Source organism: Talpa europaea (assembly GCF_964194135.1).
Source record: "Talpa europaea genome assembly, chromosome: 15".
Taxonomy (NCBI): domain Eukaryota; kingdom Metazoa; phylum Chordata; class Mammalia; order Eulipotyphla; family Talpidae; genus Talpa; species Talpa europaea.
Genome location: NC_140083.1, coordinates 18416442 through 18439573, shown reverse-complemented (window position 1 = coordinate 18439573; position 23132 = coordinate 18416442). Strand labels below are relative to the sequence as shown.

The 23132-nt window shown below is 36.7% G+C and overlaps 1 protein-coding gene across 1 annotated transcript; it reads left to right on the top strand.

Annotated features, from left to right (window-relative positions):
- Window positions 1–514: 514 nt before the first annotated feature.
- Window positions 515–21855, top strand: MRPL42 (mitochondrial ribosomal protein L42; the record flags this gene model as incomplete). The annotated part of the gene is made up of 5 exons (XM_084255188.1): window positions 515–584; window positions 5819–5882; window positions 7705–7789; window positions 11298–11461; window positions 21810–21855. 5 exons carry the CDS (start codon window positions 515–517, stop codon window positions 21853–21855), a joined length of 429 nt encoding a protein of 142 aa, XP_084111314.1.
- Window positions 21856–23132: the final 1277 nt, after the last annotated feature.

Here is a 23132-nt window from a genome sequence, read left to right as displayed (position 1 = left end):
AGAGATGCGGGGGATGAGAGGATCCACCAGAGACAGAGTGGGGAGCAGAACAGGCAGATGGACCGAAGTACACTGCCAGGGGAGCAGCAGGCGAAGCAGGAGAGGTCTGCTGCGCCATGTGGGGTATCTCTCCAGCCAGGGTCAAACTTGTGCTACAGTGGCTGCAGCAAGCTTCACAGGTTGTGTCTTAACCCCTTGTGCCACCAGGGAGGCCCTGAGTGAGTACTCTAGGTGCAAAGAACTGCGCTAGGTGCTGAGAAGTTTGCATTTAAGAGAAATGGTAAAGGACCTGTTGGTAATCTTGTATGTTGACGATGGGGCTGGCTCTTTGTCCTATATTGCATGAAAATGGAAAGTTGTTTAAAAGTCTTACTTATGTGACTGTAGTTCTAGGTAAGAATTCCTATCGTGTTCTTTTAATATTCAATATATTGTGTCATTTTAACTTACCAGAGGTGTCATTTTTTGTTTCTTTATCTCTTAAGCAGGGATGAAAATAGGTTCTTGATTCACCATGGCACTAGCAGCAGTAAAATGGGCCATATCAAACAGAACTATTTTGAAACATTTATTTCCAATTCAAAGTAAGTGGGTTTTTTTTTTTTAAATGTTTATAAGACTTAAGTTTTTCAAATATTATAGAAGTACATGTCTATTGTAGAAAATGTAAAGCATTTCATTATTGTATATACTTAATAGCAAGAATGTTCGCAGTTATGGAAAGGAGAGAAAACTACACTGTCTATCAAGAAAATGAATAAATTTGATACATTTTTACTATGACTTTCACAGCTATTACCAACATGCAAAAATCTTCACATTGAAGGTGGTAAAAAGCATGTCACAGCACAGTATCTATTGTAAGATTCCATTTATGCATTTAAAAGATGATCAACCGTGTGTGTGTGTGTGTGTGTGTGTGTGTGTGTGTGTATTTATATGTATAAATATAGGGTAGGTGGTATGGATCAAACAGTTTATTTGTGTAGACTAACTGGGATTTAGCTGAGAGCAGGTGTGTGATAATGAACTTTCTCTGCTTGTGACCTTAATCTCTTCCTTCGTGTTTCCTGTTTATCCATTTGTAATTGAATGTTTGTTTAAGGGGGAAAGTGTTTGAAGACTAAAGTAAAGAATATAAGTGAAAGTATTTTCTAAGAGAAGAAGAGATTGCTAAGAGACTTTAGATATAAACAAGAAATCAGAGTGAAAATAAACTATAGTCAGCTTTTGATTATCTAGGAGCATTTTTGTTGAGACTTAGGAGAGATACCCCTGCTGCTTATCTTCCGCTTTGCCTTGGCAGGAACCCAACCCAAAGACTGATGGGAAATCAGACTTAATCAGCATTTACCTAGTCTGTGTCCTGAAACAACCATTAGTTCTCCCTCAAGTTAATTTGAAAATCTGTTAATCTGTCCCTGGATAAGTAAAAATTGTCTATATGTACTTTACCTTGAAATTGCAAATTTTACAGTGTCTTATTTTGGTTTCTTCAGTGATTCCCATATATGAGAGGTTATAAATAAATTTTTTAAAAAATATTTATTTGTGCATACAAGAACTGGGGTATAGGTCAGAGGTCTTAGGGTTGGAGAGGATTCAACAGAGATATAGAGTGGGGAGCAGAACAGGCAAATGTACTGAAATTCCCTTCTGAGGCATGCATTGAAGAAGACAAAAGAAGTCTCTTGCATCATGTGTGTTATCCCCCTGACTGAGCATTGAACTCATGTTGCAGTGGCTGGTGATAGCTTGATAGTGCTGTGTCTTTAACCCCTGTGCCACCAGGGAGGCCCTAAATAAATGTTTATTGAAATGATCTGAGTGAATTATAGTTTTCAAACTATCTAGTTAACTAAGGATTAATTTAGATTATCCCAGAAAATTATTATATTATCACATGATCACTTAATTCTCCTAACTACCTAACTTCTTGCATTCTGACGTCCCTTATTCTTTTATTTAGTCAGTCCTCTCATTGAAGGCAAAGCATTATTGTTATTTTTAATGAAAAAGGAGGACATGATTAGAGGCAAATTAAAACCATGATTAAGTGAGAGAGTTCATTGAGCAAAAATAAAAAGGCCTATATTCCAGAAGAGGCATTTAAAACTTTCCATATAGTCAACTTAGCATTGTAGAACATTGTGGTTTTTTAAGCATATTAAACCATTTGATATTTATAACTTTGATTAATATATGTGGTAAGCCATGTGGTATTATTTCTTTCTGAAGATGAAAGAACTTGAGTTCTCAGGCTCTTAGAAACTTACCCAAAGTAGCAAATCTGGTAAATGAGAGCTGTGATCAGAACCTGATGCTCTGCATGTTAATTAGTCCAATATACTTTCTCTTTTACCTCCTTTCATGTAGTAACTTAAAATACTGAGCATTTGAAAGTTAAGTGGGACTATCAGCTTTTATAGATCTTATCAAAATGCAATCATATATATATACACACACATACGTACATACATAAAACTTACAGGCTGTACATATATAAATATGTTACAAGAGTAGCTTACTAGTTACGGAGAGCTAACTGCTTTGAAATTCTTTTTGGCAGATTGAATTGCCTTGGATTGATCGATGTTAACTTTGGCAACAGTCCTAATTGCAGATACACTTTAGAGATATTGAAGATTTGGTTCCATACCGCCGCAGTAAAGCGACTATTGCAAATAAAGCGAGTCATGTAAAAGTTATGCTTGGTAGTTGCTGAAGGTTGGGGGCTATGGCAGTTTCTGAAAATAAGACCACAATGAAGTTTGACACATCGACTAACTCTTTCATGAAATTTTTTCTGTAGCGTGTGATGTTTGATAGCATTTTTACTCATAGTAGAATTTTCAAAATCAGTCAGTGCTCTGAAACGCTGCTGCTGCTGCTTTATCAGCTAAAGTTATATAATATTCTAAATCTTTTCTTATAATTTCAGCAGTGTTGACAGCATCTTCATCAGGAGCAGGTTCTATTTCAGGAAATGACTTTCATTGCTCATCCATAAGAAGCAACTCCTTACCAGAGGTTTATCATAAACTTACAGCAATTCATTCACATTTGCATGCTCCACTTCTAATTCTATTCTCTTGCTGTTTCTACTACCTCTGCAATTACTTCCTCTACTTAAGTCTTGAATCCTTAAAGTTATCCGTGATGGTTGGAATCAACTTTTTCCAACTTTGTGTTAATGTTGATATTTTGACTCCTTCCATGAATCATGTGTGATCTTAATGGAATCTTGAATGGTGAATCCTTTCCAGAAGATTTTTAATTGATTGTGCCCAGATCCATCAGGGGAACCTCTATTTTATGGCAGCTATAACCTTACAAATTCTATTTCTTTTAAAGACTTATTTATATAAGAACCATTGTACAGGCCAGATTCATGGGAGGGTGAGAGGATTCACCAGAGACAGAGCGGGGAACAGAACAGGCAGACTGACGAAATACATTGCTGAGGGGAGCAGCGGGTGCGACAGGAAAGGTCTGCCATGCCATGTGGGACCCTCGCCAGCCAGCTGGGATCGAGCCAGTGTTGCAGAGGCTGCGGACAGCTACACAGCGTTGAGCTCAACTGCCTGCGCCATCAGGGGACTCCCACAAATTCTATTTCTTAAATAATAAGACTTGTAAGTGGAAGTTTACTCCTTGATCCATGGGCTGCAGGTTGAATGTTGTGTTAGCAGGCATGAAAACAGCTTTAATCTATTTACACATCTCCATCAGAACTCCTTTGTGACCACATGCATTGTCCAGAAGCAGCAGTATTTTGAAAGGAATCTCTTTTTCTGTATAGTTGGTCCTAATAGTGGGCTTTAAATATTCAGGAAACCATGTTGTAAACAGATGAGCTGTCACTCAGACTTTGTTCCTTTTATAGAACATGGACAGAGTAGATTTAGCATAATTCTTGAGGGCCCTAGGATTTTTGGAATATAAATAAGCGTTGAGTTCACCAGCTGCATCAGCTCCTCTAACAGTAGAGTCTGCCTGTTCTTTGAAGCCAGTCACTGACTTTTTTGTAATTATGACAGTTCTGGATGGCACCTTTATCCAATATAAGGCTATTATGTCTGCATTGAAAATCTCTTATTCAGTGTAGCTACCTTCATCAATTATCTTAACTAGATTTTTTGAATAACTCACTGCAGCTTCTACATTAGCACTTGCTGCTTCATCTTGCACTTTTATGTTGTGGAGGCCACTTCTTTCCTTAAACTTCAAGAACCAACCTCAAATTTTTCTTTAGCAGTTTCTTCACCTTTCTCAGTCTATAGAATTGAAGAGAGTTACAGCCTTACTGCGGCTTAGGCTTCAGCTTAAGGTAATGTTCAGGCTAGTTTCATCTTCTATTCAAACCAGTAACTTTTCCTCCATATCAGCAATACAGCTTTCACTTTTTTATCATTTATGTGTTCATTGTAGTAGCACTTATAATTTCTTTCAAGAACGTTTCCCCTTTTGTTGTTATTTTTTATTGTTTGTTTTATATTTTTCTTTTTTCAAGAACTTTTTCTTTGCATTTAAAACATGGTTAGCTGTTAGATGCAAGAGGTCTAACTTTTCACCTATTTTGGCTCTTGACATGGCTTCCACACTACGCTTAATCAACTTTTGATTTAATTTGAGAGACTTCCTCTAAATTAAATACTTAGAAACCATTGTCAGGCATTAAGTGGCCTAATTTCAGTATTGTTGTGTCTTGGGAAACCAGGAAGCCTGGGCAAAGGGAAAGAGAGACAGGGGAATGACTGGTCAGAACACACATTTATCAGTTAAATTTTTTGTTTTATATGGCCTCCATAGTAGATATTAATGTAATAATGAAAAACTTAGAAATATCATGAGAATTACCAAAATGCGACACAGAGACATGAAGTAAGCATATATTGTTGGGAAAAATGGCACCGATAAACTTGCTTGAAGTAGAATTGTCATAATCCTCAGTTTGTAAAAAACACATTATCTGTGAAGGGCAATTAAAAAAAAAGTGTGGGCCTCCCTCGGTGGTGCAGCGGTTGAGTGCTGGGCTACGAAGCCGTCTGCAGCCTCTGCAGCGCCTTTTCTATCCCTGGCCACCAGCAAGGGTCCCACAAGGCGCACAGAACCCTCCTGCCGCGCCCGCTGCTCCCCTCAGCAGTGTATTTTGTCGGTCTGTCTGTTCTGTTCCCCGCTCTGGCTCTGATGAATTCTCTCACCCTCCCGCGCTTCTGACTGTACCCAGTGCTTGTATAAATAAATAAATCTTAAACAACAAAAAAAAAAAGTGCGGGCCTACCTGGTGGCACAGGGGTTAAAGTCTCAGCACTGTCAAGTTATCGCCACCCACTGCAGCTTGAGTTCAATCCCCTGCCAGAGAGCTAACCCACATGGTACATCAGATCTCTCCTGTCTTGCCCACTGCTCGCTTCAGCAGTGTTTTTCAGTAGATCTGCCTGTTCTGCTCCCTCCTTTGTCTCTGGTGAATCATCTCACCCCCCTCACCTTTGGCCTATACCCCAATTCTTGTATGCTTAAGTAAATAAATCTTTAAAAAAAATAAAGTGCAATAAAACGTGTTTTGAATCTCTGATACTTTTCATATCCAGAACTTTCTCTTGCTAAAATGTCAGATATTTTTAAAATATTAATTCTGTAGAAATTAACATTTTAAAGGCAGGTTGGTAATTATTTTTCTTGTTAATAGGCAATAGGGAACATAGTAATGAAGAAGCTCTAAATATTGTTTGAATGTGTGAAGCTAGCTTTACATTTATGTGACAACTTATGCTTAAATTAACTAAATCTATTTTACTGCTTGGGATTTTTGCAGATGGAGCTTTATATTGTATTTGTCGTAAGTCTACATATTCTTCTCTTCCAGATGACTATAATTGGTATGTATTAAAATTTGGTTGAAAAAAGTAACACTTTATTAGCTGTATCTGAAATGTTTTATTTTTTGATGTTTTCTACTTTTTCCCCCTGATTATTCTTAATTTAATTTTAAAGAATTATTTCAATGTTATTATTTACCCAGTTCTGGGCTTGTAAATGTTTTAACTAACTCATAGCAGGAATCTAGAAAACCTAAATAAGAGACCAGGAAAAAGAATAACTATAAGAAAGAAAAAATCAAAATCAACAAACAACTATGAACCAGAGACACACTGGGGGGGGGGGGCATAGGGAAGGAGGTACTGGGGTCAAAATAAGGGGGTTGCAATTGTATGGGTAATATAAACATAAAATTTCAAAAAATAAAAATAAAAAATGTGATTGTGAATCAGTGAATATTTAATTTGTTGTAAGATAGATATACTAATAGAAATGTACATGTTTTCTTCCCAAAGCATTCTTTAGTTTTTTTGGGGAAAGTTAATTAGCTTTTATAGTCTTCTCTTGGGGTTCATATCTATTGCTTACATACTTATCTTTTGTTTGATGTTGAATAGTCCTAAATTACAAATACTTAATTTAGCCACAATTTATTTGATACTTGTTTAAGTCTAATCACTATACTAAGAACAGCTTATGAATATTATGTTCTTTTTTCTCTGTAGTGGAGTCTGATATGCAGACACTGCAATGTAACTTCTTAAGCTACATTGTTTTTATTGCAGATTTTAGTAAATAATATATTCTTCCCTCTGGACACTAGTTTTAGTTGTACTTTAGTAAGTACTAAGAGAGTGATGAAACTAGACTAGGTAATAGGTAACACTTTGGAACCTGAGAAGGTTGATTCTTGTACCTGTTTTGCATATGTAAAGTGCCATTCTTCATCAAAAATCATTTGATAACATGTTTATTATAGCCATGTTATGGTAGTCAAGCTTAAAATTGTGGTGAAACAACCTAATCTGTAATCCAGTATTAGATTAAATATTCTTTATAGTTTAATTGCTGGTCTGATTCAAATGTGGTTGGTGTTAAAATCCTGGAAAGTGAGGTTTTTAGACGTCTGGAGAATATATACATTTAATAAAATCTGAAAGTCATGCTTCTTAGAATGTATGTGGATCTAAGAACAATAGGAGTTGACAGAGTATTTGAAAAACAGGCTTGCTTAGTATATCCACAGAAATGAGATCCAGCTGGAGCATTCCTAGAAAAAGTATTTAGAGCAATATTGCCCAAAATATCTTCTTCTGAGGAATATTAATGGGAGCAGGGAGGAATAATGTTCAGTAATTCCTAAGTGCACCACACAGAACCCTTTTTATGGGAGGCTTATAGTTGTACTGTTCTGCCAAAGGTACTTGGAGAAATTCTGATCTAGAAAATGTACTCAAGCACAATCTTCATGATTAGAAATTCAAGTGATCCTTAACCTAGAAGATTATGTACTTTGATCTTCAACTTTAATAATTTAATCAAGCAATGCCCTCCGTACAACTTTCGAAGGTAGTTTTTAGATAAGGAAAAGAAGTTCTAAGAATAGTGGTAAGCAAGCATAAATGTCTCTTCCAAATATTTGGGTAGTCTAAAAACAAATAATTTGAAGAATAATTTAGATAAAATGCTGAGTAGTGCAGTAGGGTTTTTTTGTGATGGTTAAACTGACATTTTTTGTGGGGTGGTCTGAGTTGTCCCCTATGAGGTGGCATCTGTTCTTCAGGGATTCATGATTAATTAATCTTAGCTCTAAGAATAATTATTTTGCCTTGAATATAACCATTTCTAAAGGTTTTTTCTTTCTTTCTTTTTTTAATATAGCAAAGTAGAGCTGGCTTTGACATCTGACAACAGGACAATAGTATGCTACCACCCATCTGTGGACATTCCATATGAACACACAAAAGTATGTATGAGAAAATCTTACAATGTTGTTAGACATATTTGTGCTTCCTTACCGTTTTCAAAGAGGGGTTTGTTTGGTTTTCTCTTTTTGCTTTGGATCTTATTTTGACTTTTGAATTTTACTGTTTTGATTTTTTTTTTGTGGGACCCTTGCCGGCTGCCGGGGACCGAACTGGTGCTGCAGAGGTTGCGGGCAGCCTCACAACCCAGTGCTCAACCGCTGCACCACCAGGGGAGGCCCGTTACTGTTTTGATTTTTTTTAATTCTTTTTCATCGTTTTTCTTTGAAGGCTTTTCTCAGTATACAAAATGAACCATTTAAACACAATTACAGTGTCACTTTCCTGTTCTAAAATTAGGTAGATTTCTGTTTGGGAATCAAACACACCTAGTATAAACTTACAAATACATTGTCTCAGACTCTCTTATAATCTGATAAATAATGAAAAACTTTTGCTTAAGGTGTTGTTTTATAACTTTTATGTTATATTGGTTCTGATAACCTTTCAATCTTCAGTAAATTTTTCTTTTTCTTTTTCTTTTTTTTAGGTCAGTCTTTTTCTAATGGGCCTATATGGGCATAGGTTTTAAGTGTCCTCGTTTAATTTTTTCCATATTTCTTCAAAAGCCAGGTACCAGATCAAGGAGGGTTTTTTAATTTATTTTAGCTTTACCTAAATTTGTTTATTGTTTTATATTTGAAATACTTTCTTCTATTCTCTAAGCCTTCTTTTGATATATTTGGTAATGTTTGATTTGTTTTTTGCACAGAAAGTTATTCAGTGAATCAAGTCATCATATAGTGCATTTAGAATTACCATTTTTAAAGATCACCATTAAGGCCAGAGTCCTGGTTGCTTTGTCAAAGTAGATTAATGTTATTTTGCTAATCTTTACTCACTTTTTAACCTCACCATTTTGTCTTCCTGCTTTGTGTTCTAGCCAGGTATCACAGGCAATAATCCAGTGCTCTTTGATTTAATATTTTGAGGCAGTGTCATAAAAATATTACTCAAAACAGACAGAGCCTTAACCTCATGAAGCTTATATTTTAGTGGTAGGAGATAGAAAAAAGGGAAAAACCACTTCTGTTGTCTGTTTTGTTCCCCGCTATTTCTATAGCATCTGGAACACATTGCTCTTGGTAGGTGCTCAGTAAATATTTGTTGATTAAATGAGTACGTTTATTCCTTGTGCTTCATGCTTACTGGTTTCAGTCTGTTTTAAGGCTAAGAGACATTGATGTGGGAAAGCAGAGGATTTTTTATTTCTCAAGTAATACATTACAAATTGGGCTGCATAACAACATTCTTGAACTCATGTTAGTGTTAGAACATTCTTTTTGACCAAATTTATAAATCTTGTGAAGATAGTATATAGCATTAAATAAATATTCTCAAATATAACTTAAAATTTAGACTTGACTTTCCTCTTTTCTCAATTTGGAATTAGGTCCTGTCTCTAATGGATCTTTTTGATTGTCTAGACACTAAGCATATGGCATACAATTTAGGCTGATGTTTATTAATGTTTTATAAAGTTGACTTTTTAGTTTTATTTTAGTTTTTCTTTTTAACTTTTACATTCATGTACCTTTTCTTTGAAGTTTGATCAAGGAGATCAAATACTATCTAAATACCAATTTTGAGTCCGCCAGAGATTCTTGGTACAGAATTTGAAGAATCCATTAATTCCAGTGTCTTTATCTATGTGCCTGGAAGAATAATGTTTTTAATCATACAAAAACAGGGAGAATTTGTAATATACTAGAATTGAGTCTGCTTGGGAATGGGAAGAGAATCAAGAGACACTTGACAATATTAACTTTTGAAATAATATTTAAAACATTTGATCTTTAACAATATTAACTTTTGAAATAATATTTAAAACATTTGATCTTTAACATTTGATCTTTAACATATCTTTAACATAAAAGAGAAAAAACTATAGACTCTAATCTTGTATTTTCTGGCACCCTTCAGGGTCTAATAATAACTTGCAAAGATACTTATTAATATTTCACCTTACATACCAGAGATGTTCTTTTAACAGTACTTAAATGTCTAAGGAGTATTTATTCTTTAAGATAAATTCACATCACTTTTTTCCTGTTTGACGCCTTAAAAGAAATATTAATAACTAGCTACCATTGTTGAACTCATGCAGTATGAGAAGTAGCTAAGCAAACTGTGTATTATTCTTTCACTCAAACCTTTTCCTACCCTATTAGGTAGATATTACTTCTCTCATTTTATAAAAAGGGAAATTAAAAACTTATATAACTTATCCAAGGGCATACAGAGTAAGTGCTGGAATCAGAGGTCAATATTTAAGTTTTTAAATGCTTCATTATACTTCTACTTCTTCCATACTCAGTAAGTGGTTCCTTATTTTTACTTATGTCAAATTGTTACTTCTCACTTTGAGGGCCTTTCATAATCTGGTTTCTCAAGATCCATTTTTTTAAAAAAGATTTATTTATTTATGCATCCCAAGAGCTGTGGTGTAGGCCAGAGCTATGGAGGAGGTGAGAGGATTTACCAGAGACAGTGGGAAACACAGCAGGCGGATCTACTGAAATACACTGCTGAGGGGCGCAGCAGGCGAGACAGGAGAGACAGGAGAGGTCTGCTGCGCCATGTGGGTTAGCTTCCTGGCTGGGGATCAAACTCATGCTGCAGTGGCTACCAATAGCTTCATAGTGCTGAGACTTAACCCTTTGCGCCATTCCTCTTTATTGTGTTATCTGACGTTTTCTTCTTTACTCACAATGTTTGTTATCCTTGTAGAGCACATTTCTGCACTCTAACAAGGCTGTGACTTAGCTGCTGTTCTTAAAACTGATGTCTTTATTTCATGTAATAAGCTGAAGTATATACTATAACATTTAATATAGTGGTAGAAGGTGGTAATTATCATTAGTAGTATATGAATGTAAAGTCTGATTATAAATTCAGATTTCAAGTGCTTCGTGAGCTACTGTTACTGATTGGAATATACCATATCACTGTGTTGGGGAAGAGATGAGATTAATGTCGTTGGGGGAAAAAAAACTACTGAAATTATAAAAAATTATCGTTTGATGGCATTTCATTCACTTAATGAAAACAATGAAATTTTTCCTGCTTCCTTGAATGTAAGAAATGTCATTTTCAATAAAAGGTTTTTCATTATATCTCAACTTTAATGATATATAAGGTAGAGACTAGAAAAAAATAATGGGCAAAATTTATCATTTTGAGAAATAGAAACTATAATAATAAATACTTTATTATTGGGGGAAAATACCTTTAAATAGAACTTTATTGTTGGAAAAGAAGCCCAAAACTTGATATGAGAAGGAAATATTACTGAGATTTTAATGAATAATATAACTAAGTGAAACTCTGATCATTTACCTACCCTGAGGAACCATAATCAATTACTGCGTGTAATGATTATGTAAACTCAGTCAAAGGCTGATCAACATTCCTACATTTTGATGCCTTTCATTGATGATTATTTTGTAGCCTATCCCTCGACCAGACCCTGTACATAATAATGAAGAAACACATGATCAAGTGCTAAAAACCAGATTAGAAGAAAAAGGTGAACACTTTGAGCAAGGACCCATGATAGAACAACTTAGCAAAATGTTCTTTACTACTAAGCACCGTTGGTATCCTCGTGGACAGTAAGTTTTCTTTTCTTCAACTCCCACTAAACATTGTAGAAGAACACATAACTTTTCTTGCATTAACAAACTTCTGAGGTTATATTCTGTATGGGGAAATTAATATCCAGTATGGTCATCTACTAAATTGTATGTAGAAGTCTACTTATAATGTAGCAAAAATGAAATAGTACTTCTCTTTTCCTTTGTTTTAATGGCAGAAGTTAACCAAAGCTGTTTTCTTCTTTTGATTCTTTTCTTTCATAACTTCCTTATCAAAACTAAGAGGTAACTTTTTAAAATTGTTTATGTTTGAGCATGCATTGTTCTTATTCACTTAGTCACCTAGTAACTTGCATTGGGTTGGTACATTTGTGGTAGGACATGTTTATGGAATTAATGACTATACATTCATCAAGCTGCTTTATTAACTGCTGGGCAATCAAAAGCATAATCCTTGTTTGCAAGTTGGTAATAGTTAAGGAAGAAAGATAGAGTAAAAAAACAAAATCAAATGACTGAAGTTTGAAGAATGGTTAGGAGGTACCCATGGGGATGACAAAAAGGCTCCCCAGGTAGAAGAGTATTTGAGACAGATTATGCTGAAGAAAGTTAGTTCAGATTGGATAGAACCCAGAATAAAAGGTGGGGATGTAGGAAGGGTCTTCAGAGGGTTTTATGTTGTGTTGAGTTTAGATTTTGTTTTCATTTTACCAAGTTTTAAGAAGCAAAATGCCAAGAAGAAAACCAAGTAGACCCTGTATCTGGGATAAGGTCATACATACATGGAAAGATTCCAGTCAGGAAGACATGCTGGAAACTATTATGACTATCCAGATGAAAAATGAAAGGATCAGCAGAAGGAATAGAAAAGGGAAATATAAAAGTAGGGACTGTGTTTAATAGGCAGTAGTAGGTAACCTGCCTGGGTATTAATAGGAAGACATATGAAGCTCCTCAAGTTTCTGACAGGTGTTTGGGTGGATGGTGTTGTTCATGCAAGTGGGGAAACAGGTTTGGGAGTAAGGTAAGTGAATCTATTGTTGGTTATTTTGAGTCCGAAGATCTGTGAATCATCTGGTGGGATGCAGTTCTGAAAGCAGGTAGGTAGTTGGATCTGGAACTCGATTGTTTTCCTTTAGAAGGTTATTTTTCCCTTAATTATAAAAGACATTACTCAGAGGTCGGCTTCACAGTCCATACATCACATTCAGAATTTCATTCTGAGACTTTATTTTTAAAATATTTTTTTGAACTTTGTATTTATTTTTGTGTTACCTCAATAATTTCTTTTATCTATATATACAGAATATGTATAAATGTATATAACTTAAAAATAAATTTACATACATATTGGGGCTTGCATGTTCATACTTTTTAAAATGGTGTAGGCGCAAGCAAAAAAAATAAAATAAAAATTGGAGATCTCAGTCTATAACAGAGGGTTTTAGCCTCAAATGTGAAGCATATTGCCATGAATGTATTGATTTTTAAAATCAGCAGATTCAAGATTGCCATTCTTAGTTCTTACATTGCTGGTGTGCTTAAAAATAGTTTTTTCATTTTGAAGACTTTTTTAAGGGCAGGTTTGGGTTCACAGCAAAATTAAGAGGATGGTACAGAGATTTCTCGTCTACTCTCTACTGTCTACCCATATAATCATAGCTTCTCTCATTATCAACATCCCCCACCAGAGTGGTACATTTGTTACAGTGATAAACCTATATCATAATGACCTCTAGTCTATACTTTTTTTTTTTTAAAGATTTGTTTCTTTATGCATACAAGAGCTGGGGTACAGGCCAGAGGTGTGGGAGGGGAGTGAGAGGATTCACCAGAGACAGAGGGGGGGAACAGAACAGGCAGAATGACCGAAGTACACTGCTGAGGGGAGCAGCGGGCCAGTCAGGAGAGGTCTGCTGCGCCATTTGGGTTACTCCCTGGCTGGCCGGAAATCGAACTCGTGCTGCAGTGGCTGCGGACAGCTTCATAGGTTGCTTCTTCACCCTAGCGCCACCAGGGAGGCCCTCTAGTCTATACTTCCATTAGTTCACTCTTGGAGTTGTACAGTCTGTGGGTTTGGACAAATATATACTGATGTGTATGCATCATTATAGTACACAGAATAGTATGTGGCCTCTTTAGATTTGTGTTTTTCTGTTTTTTATTTATTTGGGGTTTTTTTTGGTATGTGTAGAAAAACTGGATGTAGGCCAGAGGTACAGGGGGTGAGAGGATTCACCCATGACAGAATGGGGAGCAGAACAGGTGGATTTACTGAAATACACTGCAGAGGGGAGCTGCGGGGAGCAGTGGGCGAGACAGGGGAGCTCTGGGGAACAGCAGGCAAGACAGGGAGGTCTGCTGGGCCATTTGTAGGTTAATTCCCTGGCCTTATTGAGCTCAGGTGGTAAAGGTGATAGTGCTGAGATTTAACCTCTGAGCCACCAGGGAGGCCCCTAGATTTGTGTTTTTCACTTGGAGGAAGCTTAAATGGATATTACTATATATTTTCATAACTTGATATCTCAGTTCTTTTTATTTTTTAAACATCCTTGTTTATTTCTTCATAATATAGGATTTTTCCCTTCGGGTGTGGTCATCATAGTTTTCCCACAATCAAGGTGCCCATAATCCTCCACACTCCACTGTGCTCTTCTTTCCTTGTTCTCTCCTCTCTCCTCGTTCTCCCCAAGCTGAATGTCTATTACGAGATTTTAAATTGCATTCATTTTATAGATGACATAAACTGACTGTTTAATGACTGTTTTTAATTCCTTGGTCTTATTCCCAATATTGTTACCCTTAGAATATTTCAAACTATAGATATCTGTCCAAAGTTTTAAATTCAATGTAATGAAACACAGTTCTTCTTTCCCTATCTTAAGGAAGTCTCTCAATAATTTTTCTGTAATAAAAGTGATATTTATATATCAATTTCACAAGAAAAAAATTTTTGATTGTTTCTCCACCATGGTATCTTTCAACTCCTGCTTTTATTTTATGTCTGCTTCCTTGAATTTTCTTTCTTATTTAGTACCTACTTTGTTTATGCATGCTGCCTGGATTTTCCCCTGTCTTTGTCACTGTAAATCAGGATATGTGAAAACAAAATAACCAAGCCATTTCATAGTTCCATATCTAATCCTGGTGTAGTCTAAGATTTCCCTTCCTAATTCATAGTATCTGCCATGCTTATCTTTTATAAAGATTTTAATTCAAATCCCACCTTGAAGTTCTTCTGTAATGGCTTTCAGTACCTATTTCTTTTTGCATTTTCATATTGCCACAATATTTTTTAAGATTCCTGCAGGTGGGGAGCAGAACAGACAGATCCACTGAAATATACTGCTGAGGGGAGCAGTGGGCAAGATGGAAGAGGTCTGCTGCGCCATGTGGGTTATCTCCCTGCCCGGGGATTGAACTCATGCTACAGTGGCTGGTGTTAGCTTGATAGCACTGTCTTTAACAACCCTGCGCCACCAGGGAGGCCCCATTAGGGAGTCTTAAAGCCAAGCCTGTTATCTTTAGACATTTATGTCTAGTGCCCCATCTATGTTTAATCTTATTTACTTATTTAATCTTATTGCTAATCAGCTTTTGACTGCTAATTAATTTAATCTCCTGGTATGTCTTATCCCATTAGGATTACTAGGCAATTTCAGTTGTAAGTAGATTTTAATTAGATGGACTAGATCTTCCAATATCTATCCTAATAAAGAGCTCAGCAGCAATACTCTAGATACTGGCTTTTGTATATACAGAAAAATTTTGCCCATGGGCATCCTTGTGATCATGTTTCAGGATTATAAGTAAAGCTATGTATGATTGTACACGTCCAACAAGCTTATCAGATTTTTAATCAAAATCAGCTAAGATTTTATGATCCCACGGAATTGCCCCATCTCATTTAGTCCTGAACCTACCTGCATCTGATTATTGACCTCACCCAACGTGGGTGGACTGGGAGCAGAGGTAGAATAACTTAGGTAGTATGACTGTAAAATACTGATGCTGAGGGCCTCCCCTGGTGGGGCAGGTGGTTTAGCCCCGCCCTGTGAAGCTATCCGCAGCCTCTGCAGCACTGGATCGATTCCTGCTGGTTGGCAAGTGTCCCACATGGCGCAGTAGACTTCTCCTGTCTTGCCTGCTGCTCCCCTCAGCAGTGATTTCGTCAGTCTGCCTGTTCTGCTCCCCGCTCTGTGGCTGGTGAATCTTCTCATCCTCCTGCGCATCCGGCCTGTACCCCAGTTCTTGTGTAAAATGAATAAGTAAATCTTTTAAAAAAAAAAAAAAGAATTGATGTTGAAATAGTCTAGCAAACACTGGTGATTAAATTGTCTCAAGTCTGTGGGCCTCCCCAGTGGCGCAGCAGTTGAACGCTGGGCTGCGAAGCTGCCTGCAGTCTCTGCAGCGCCAGTTCGATCCCTGGCTGCCGGCGAGGGTCCCACATGGCACACAGACCTCTCTTGCTGCCCCCTCTGCTCCCCTCAGCAGTGTTTTCAGTCAGTCTGCCTGTTCTGTTCTCTTCTCTGGCTCTGGTGAATTCTCTTACCCTCCCGCACTTCTGACTGTACCCAGTGCTTGTATAAATAAATAAATAAATAAATCTTTAAAAAAAAATTGAAGTCTGGAGATCTAAAATTAAAATTGTTACTGCTTAATTTGTGATATGGATTTTGCGTTTTCCTAATTTTGGTGATCTTATTTACTTGAAGATGGCAATTCAGAGTTGTCTTAGAATTTTGGGACTTTATCCTGAGATTGTGTGCTAGATCTATTTGAATTCTTAGTGTGGGAGATGGTTAATAAGGAAACCCAGTCTGTTGGGCTTAGGGTTAAAATAAATTGTTAGTTCTCTACCTTTTGCCTTTGCCTGAATGACTTTTTATATTCAGTTGTGGAAAGGATGATTTCAAAGTATAGCATGGGGCCTTCCTGGTGGCCTAGCGGTTAAGTCTCAACACTGTCACTTCTATAGCCTAAGTTCTATCCCTGGCCAGGAAACCTCTCCTGTCTCGCCTGCTGCTGCCTTTAGCAATGTATTTCAGTCAATCTGCCTGTTTTGCGCCCCACTCTGTCTCTGGTGAATCCTCTCATCCCTTGCACATCTAGCCAGTTCTTTAGTGCATAAATAAATAAATAAATAAATAAATAAATAAATAAATAAATAAAATTTTTAGAAATAGCATGTATTACTGTAAAGCTCCTGCTACTTCCTGCTTGATAAAGTTATAAGTGATGAAAACAAATTAGCTTAGCCTTTGCATTTTATTTATTTGAAGCTGTGGGACTTCCAGCATATTCTTTGAAAAGTACCCCATGTACTAATGCATTTGTTTTGTATTCCCTGTAACAGCTTATTAATACATATGATATCCTCACTGTAAATAGTTGATGAGGACTTAATTCTAAGATGCTTTGCCCTCCATAGCTGCCTCTAAGGAGTCTTCTGTTGACCTTTCGTGTTGGGATACAGGGCATGTCAGTGCCCTAGTTGCCAGCATGATTGTATAAGCCTTTCTCTTTCCGGTCTTCCTCACTGATTTGAAAACAAAATCAGAGGTGATGGAGCATTCTTTCTAGAACACATCATTTTAGCAACATTGTAGAGTTCCTAATGGTTGTATTTGAGATTTATGTTATTCTTCTGATTGATTCGACCTTAATGATTTGTTCAGTCTTTTATGCATATCTAAACTTCATATACTACCTTTGTTTCTCTTGCTCATTCTTCTTCATCTGTCCATCTAAATTTTGAAGTACCCTTTGTGTCAGTCCTTGGATCTCTCCTCTTTTCTGTCCTATTCTCTTAAGAGAGTGACTTCATCCAGTCTTGTGGTTTTAAATGTCATCTGCATGCTGATGGCTTTCAAATCTCTCTCTGGTTAAGACTCATCTCCCTGACATCCAGTCCTGTGTAACTAGTTGCCTACTTGACCTGTCTAACAGGCATCTCTAACTTAACATGTCTGTAAGCTCCTAATGGTTCCTAAACCGGTTTCTTCTGCAGCCTTCACTAGCTCCGTTAATGCTAACTCATTCTTCTAGATGCTGGCAACAGAAACCTCTTTTCTTTGCCTCAAACCCAGCGTCTGGTCTTTGGACAACTCTTGTTAACTTTATCTCTAAAATGTATTTATATCTAACCATTTATCACTGTTCTCTCAGCCACCAACCTGATCCACACTATCATTTGCCTGGTTTATTGTAGTAGCTTCCTAATTGGTCTCCCATCTGCTTTTGCTTCCCTGTAGTCTGATCTTAGAGCACAGTCAGAGTAGTCAGTTAAAACTTAGGTCTTGTAATTTTTCTGTTATAAGCCTTCCAGTAGCTTCTCATCTCACTCAGAGAAGAGCAATAGACCTTAATAAGATCTGCAAGAACCTTACAGGGCCTGACCCCATTAGCTTTCCACTCTCATTTCATACTGTTCTCTTCCTTGTTTACTTTGTCTCAGCCATATGGCCTCTTTGCTCTTCCTTGTACATACTCTTCCTTCCAACTCAGAGCCATTATATCTCTTCATAGCTTGTTCTTCCTGCTGGTATTAGCAAAGCTAGTTCTCCCATTTCGTCAGGTTTTTACTAACTGAAGCCTTCCTTGGCCAACTTATTTCTCTTGTTTTCCTATCATGCACTGGAATGTGATCTTCATGTGGGTAGGGATTTTGTCTTGTTTTGTGTACTACAAACTGGAAATGGTGCCTCGTATATAGTAGATGCTCACACATTTTTAAGTGATGAATAAATGAATTGAGTGAATGATTCTAGTATTTGTAGTATTCTTCAATAAGAAAATAGTAAATAACAGAGGTCCACTAAATGTAAAGTTAGGTTGAAAGAAAGAAGGATTGAGAAAGGCTGGATGGAAAGTAAGAAGGATCTGAAAAGTAATGATAATATTCGGAAATGTAGCATAATCCTATAAATATATGAACAGTACCACTTATTTAAAGAATTACTTTAACATTTTCCCATTGAGGCAACAAAAATTAGTGACCATCATCAGTCGGAAACAGATTTGAAGACTCAGCTGCATTTTGAAGTAGAGGTAAAGTTTGCCTCAGGATTAAGAACTAAAGAAATATATTCCAGGTGCCATTGATTCATTGTGTAAGATGTTGGTTTGCCAAGAACAGTCTCAATTTAACACTGTTGTTAATTATTAATATGGCAGGTTTTTATTCTACTAAGGGTCTTAGTCTGGATGACATATAGTGTACCCTAAAATTAAGGTGCTTGGTTCAGGATAGCCATTGTGACATATATTGAATTTTGTACATGCTAAGAAATCTGTAAATGTTGTTTGACGTTGTTGAGTATATTTTAGAACTGTCAATCTTCTGATGACAATGATTAAATAGTGTAAACTAATTATTTTTTTCTGGGTTAAGAATCTGATAACACTTACGAATCTACTTCCTGAAAAACACAATGTAAATTTTATAAATTTCAGCAAGATGTGATTTTGCAAATATCTGTTCTGGTGATTTTCTGCTTTGAGAGAAAAGCTTTCAGGGATGCCATTGCACTAGAAAAAACTTGATTATCTGGCACATCTCCAAAACACATGTACTCTGTGCAGAAATTTTCTTAAATCAATAAAATAAGGTAATGCAGGAACTAAAAAGAGAATTTTCCTTGGTAAAGGTACTCAGAGATAATTACTGATAACAGTGCATTTCATTTCTCTCTTTATATCTATCTATATATGTTTTGTTAGTTTGCTTATTTATATATGGTTGAAATTATACTGTGTGTGTATATTTGTATCACATATCTTTCCCTACCCCTGCTTACTATTTTAGCTAGTTTTATATATTGATTTAGAAAGACTTCCAGAAGAGGGATTGCCAGATCAAAAGTTATAACTTTTAAAATGATTAAATATACATATAAAGCCACAGTGTTTTTTGAAAGTATTATACCATTAATATTTTATTTATTTTTATTTATTTTTTAAAAAAGATTTATTTATACAAGAACTGGGGTACAGGCCAGAGGCATGGGAGGGTGAGAGTATTCACCAGAGACAGAGTGGGGAGCAGAACAGGCAGATGGAGCAGCGGGCGAGATAGGAGAGGTCTGCCGCACCATGTGGATATCTCCCTGGCTGGTCTGGAATTGAATCCGCGCTGCAGAGGCTGCAGACAGCTCCACAGTGCTATGCTCAACCCACTGTGCCACTGGGGAGGCCCCTTTATTTATTTTTAAAGATTTATTTTTATTTATGCATACTAGGACTGGGGTATAGGTCATAGGTGTGGGGAGTGAGAGGATTCACCAAAGACAGAGTGGGGAGCAGAACAGGCAGACAGACTGAAGACACTGCTGAGGGGAGCAGTGGGCGAGGCAGGAGAGGTCTGCTGTGCCTTGTGGGCTAGCTCCCTGGCTGGGGATCCAATTCATGCTGCAGTGGCTTGCTGGTGATAGCTTGATAGCACTGAGACTTTAACCACTGGGCCACCAAGGAGGGCCCCTCCCCATTAATATTTTAACCAATAAAGTCTGATGTTGCTTATTTTAACATACCTGTGCTTGGATTAGGCATTATGATCTTAAAATTATTTGTTACTGTACAAACAAGTGAAAGAATACTGGTGGCTCAGGGATTAAAGACAGCGCAATCAAGCTGTTTTCAGCCACTGCAGCATGAGTTCTATTTCCTGTCTGACCATTGGGGTGACCCACATGGTGCAGCAGACCTCTCCTGTCTCACCTGCTGCTCCCCTTAGCAGTATATTTCAGTAGATCTGCCTGTTCTGCTCCCCATTCTGTCTCTGGTGAATCCTCTCACCCCCTGTACTTCTGGCCTGTACCCCAGCTCTTGTATGCATAAATAAATAAATCTTTAAAAAAAATTTTATTAAAAAAAAAGAATCCTCAGTTTTATTTTGTATTTCTTCCATTTATTTTGACATTACACATTTTCCTATAAACATTACCAATTGTATCCAATTCTGTGTAAATAGCAAACTAATCATAGAAATTTGATATTTCTATCAGGAACAGTGAACTTTCATTAAAATAATCTTATATTAGAGCCTCCCATCCCCATCCTGTCTATTGCCAGTGGCTTTAGGGATCTCAGCCCACTATCCTTCCAGGCTGATCCTCCCTCTTACCTCTTTGCTGTCATGTTTGTTCTCCAAGGAGAGTCATCCTCAACCTCTTGGATTTCATCCTCTTGATGGTAAACCAATCCATCCGTCACTAGAGTGGAAGCTCCACGAGGACGGGAACTCATATGGATTGTTCACAGTGCCCAGAACAATGGTTGATACATAGTAGGCATTCAGTAAGAGTTAAATCAATAGTCTCAAGGAGGAGGCAGCTAACGAGTTAGCTGCAACTAGTAAAAAAGACCAGTAATATCTGTTGGATATGTTAGCCAACTTGTAACAGCTCCAATTGTTTCTACACTATGTATAGAGAGATTATTTCTATACTAATTATCTTGTGTCAGTGGTTGGAAACAATCCTTATGCAACCACAGAAGAAAATTCAGTAAAACTCCATTTAAAATCTGAAGTGTATCATTGCCTTCAAATTGAAGCAACTGGCTCTTCAATTAAGATATGTTTTTTATTAGGTATGAATCAAAGCCATTTTGTGTAAAACTGTGAAAAGTAGTAACTGTGCCAAAGTTATTCTTTCAAACAGTTGTTCATATCACCATAAAGATCTACAGCCTCACAGTACTCCATTTAGTACTTATACCTTCTGTGCAAAAAAAAAAAAAAATTACGATGAAATAAAGAGCCTTAACTGGGAAGAAATGGAAAAAAGCCCGTGCAATTGTATCCATATTCTTGAAGGAAATATCAAAACATACTCTGTGATGAATGCTGTTCTATGCAGTTTTGCTAAAATTCCTTTCAGAAGAAGACAGTATATCTCAGATGCATTAGGTCTTACTGAATATTTCAATGAATGACTTCACATAAACTGTGTATAGTGCAATGAGCCACAGCATCTGCCTTGCTGTGGAAAATACCAGGTTCCTGGAAGTCCTTTTTCAATTTTATACCTTACGTCCATAACCACTTATTACCAATACATCTGTGAGACGTGCTAAATAAAGAGTTGTATTCTTGGAGAATTAATTAAAAAATAAATCTTTACTTTTCTCACAAAACCTCAAAGAAAAATAGATTAGCAAAGTGGATTTTGTTTATGGAAAAGTGGTTTGTCTTTGCTATGCTTTTCATTACGTACAACAAATTGTAAATTTTGTACCATGAAACACTTCCTAAGTAAAAAAAATTTTATCGAAATAACAGTGCATTTTAATATTATACAAATTTCAGGTGTATATCATTGAGAATAGACATGTAAAAAATCTTAAATATTTTTCTTTTTTCAAGGTATCATAGACGTCGTAAGAAACTGGACCCTCCAAAAGACAGATGATGATATCAAAGTTCTCAAGAGTCAAAGAAGTGTTATCTTATGTCTCATTTTCCATTTAGAAAATGCAATCTGGCATATTAACAAATTTATAGTGAAATAATAAAATATCTTTATTAGGATGTGTGTTTTTCTATATACATTTATTTTGAATTTGATATTCTTAGAGAAACATTTCATTTTATTTTTCATTTTAGGCATTAAAGTCTACTCTTCGTTTTTATGCGGTCACTATGATTAGTATTTTTATATCATCCACCTAACATTGTTATTAGCATAAATATGGTTAACAGAAATGTTCATGGTTCTTTTTTTTTTAAGATTTATTTTATTTTATACAAGAACTGGGGTACAGTCAGAGGTGTGTGAAGGTGAGAGAATTCACCAGAGACAGAGTGGGGAGCAGAACAGGCAGACAGACTGAAAATACTCCTGAGGGGAGCAGCAGGTGAGACAGGAGAGGTCTACCATGCCATGTGGGTTTCTCCCTGGCTGTCCAGGAATTGAACCCGCGCTGCAAAGGCTGCGGACAGCATCACAGTACTGCGCTTAACCCGCTGCACCGCGGGGAGACCCCATGGTTCTCCTTCTTAAAGGAAATTTTTAAATTGCCTTTGAAAAAAAACTCTTGAGGTTCACCCAGGAGATAGGTGTTGTAATATTTCCTTTTTTATGGTTTTTAGGAAATAATTGGTGATATTTTAATCAGTTTTTACTGTCTGCAGAGTCCTTCATATACATTATTATTAAAATCTCACATTAATCCTTCGAAGAAAAAGTATTCCATTTTACAGCTCAGGCTAAGTGACTTGAATCCTGTCTACCTCAGAAGAGGTAGAGAAGGATCTAGACTCTCAGGATTCAGAACTATTAGAAAGAATAAATCAGTGAAGTGGCATGTTACAAAATCAGTATACAGTATGCAAACAGCATATACTAGAAGAGAAGGACATCAAGAAAACAATCCCATTTACAAGTACATAAAATTAAGTACATAGGAATAAACAAGGTGAAAGATTTGTATAATGAAAGTCATAAGAATGGGTGGAGCAACATGGCGGCGAGGAGACGCTGCGAGTAAGATCTCCCATTAAAAAAAGTTAATAGGGAGGAAAAGCGGCAGGTCCCAGTGAGAACTGGGACACGGAAGATAAACGGAGGACTCCAGCAAACTGCCCGAAGAAGAAAGTGGCCATAAAAGAGGACCAGAAGGGAGGAAAGCGCAAAACCCTGCTCCCCTCCCCCGCCCACAGAGGCGGCACTCTCCGACCAGCAGAGAG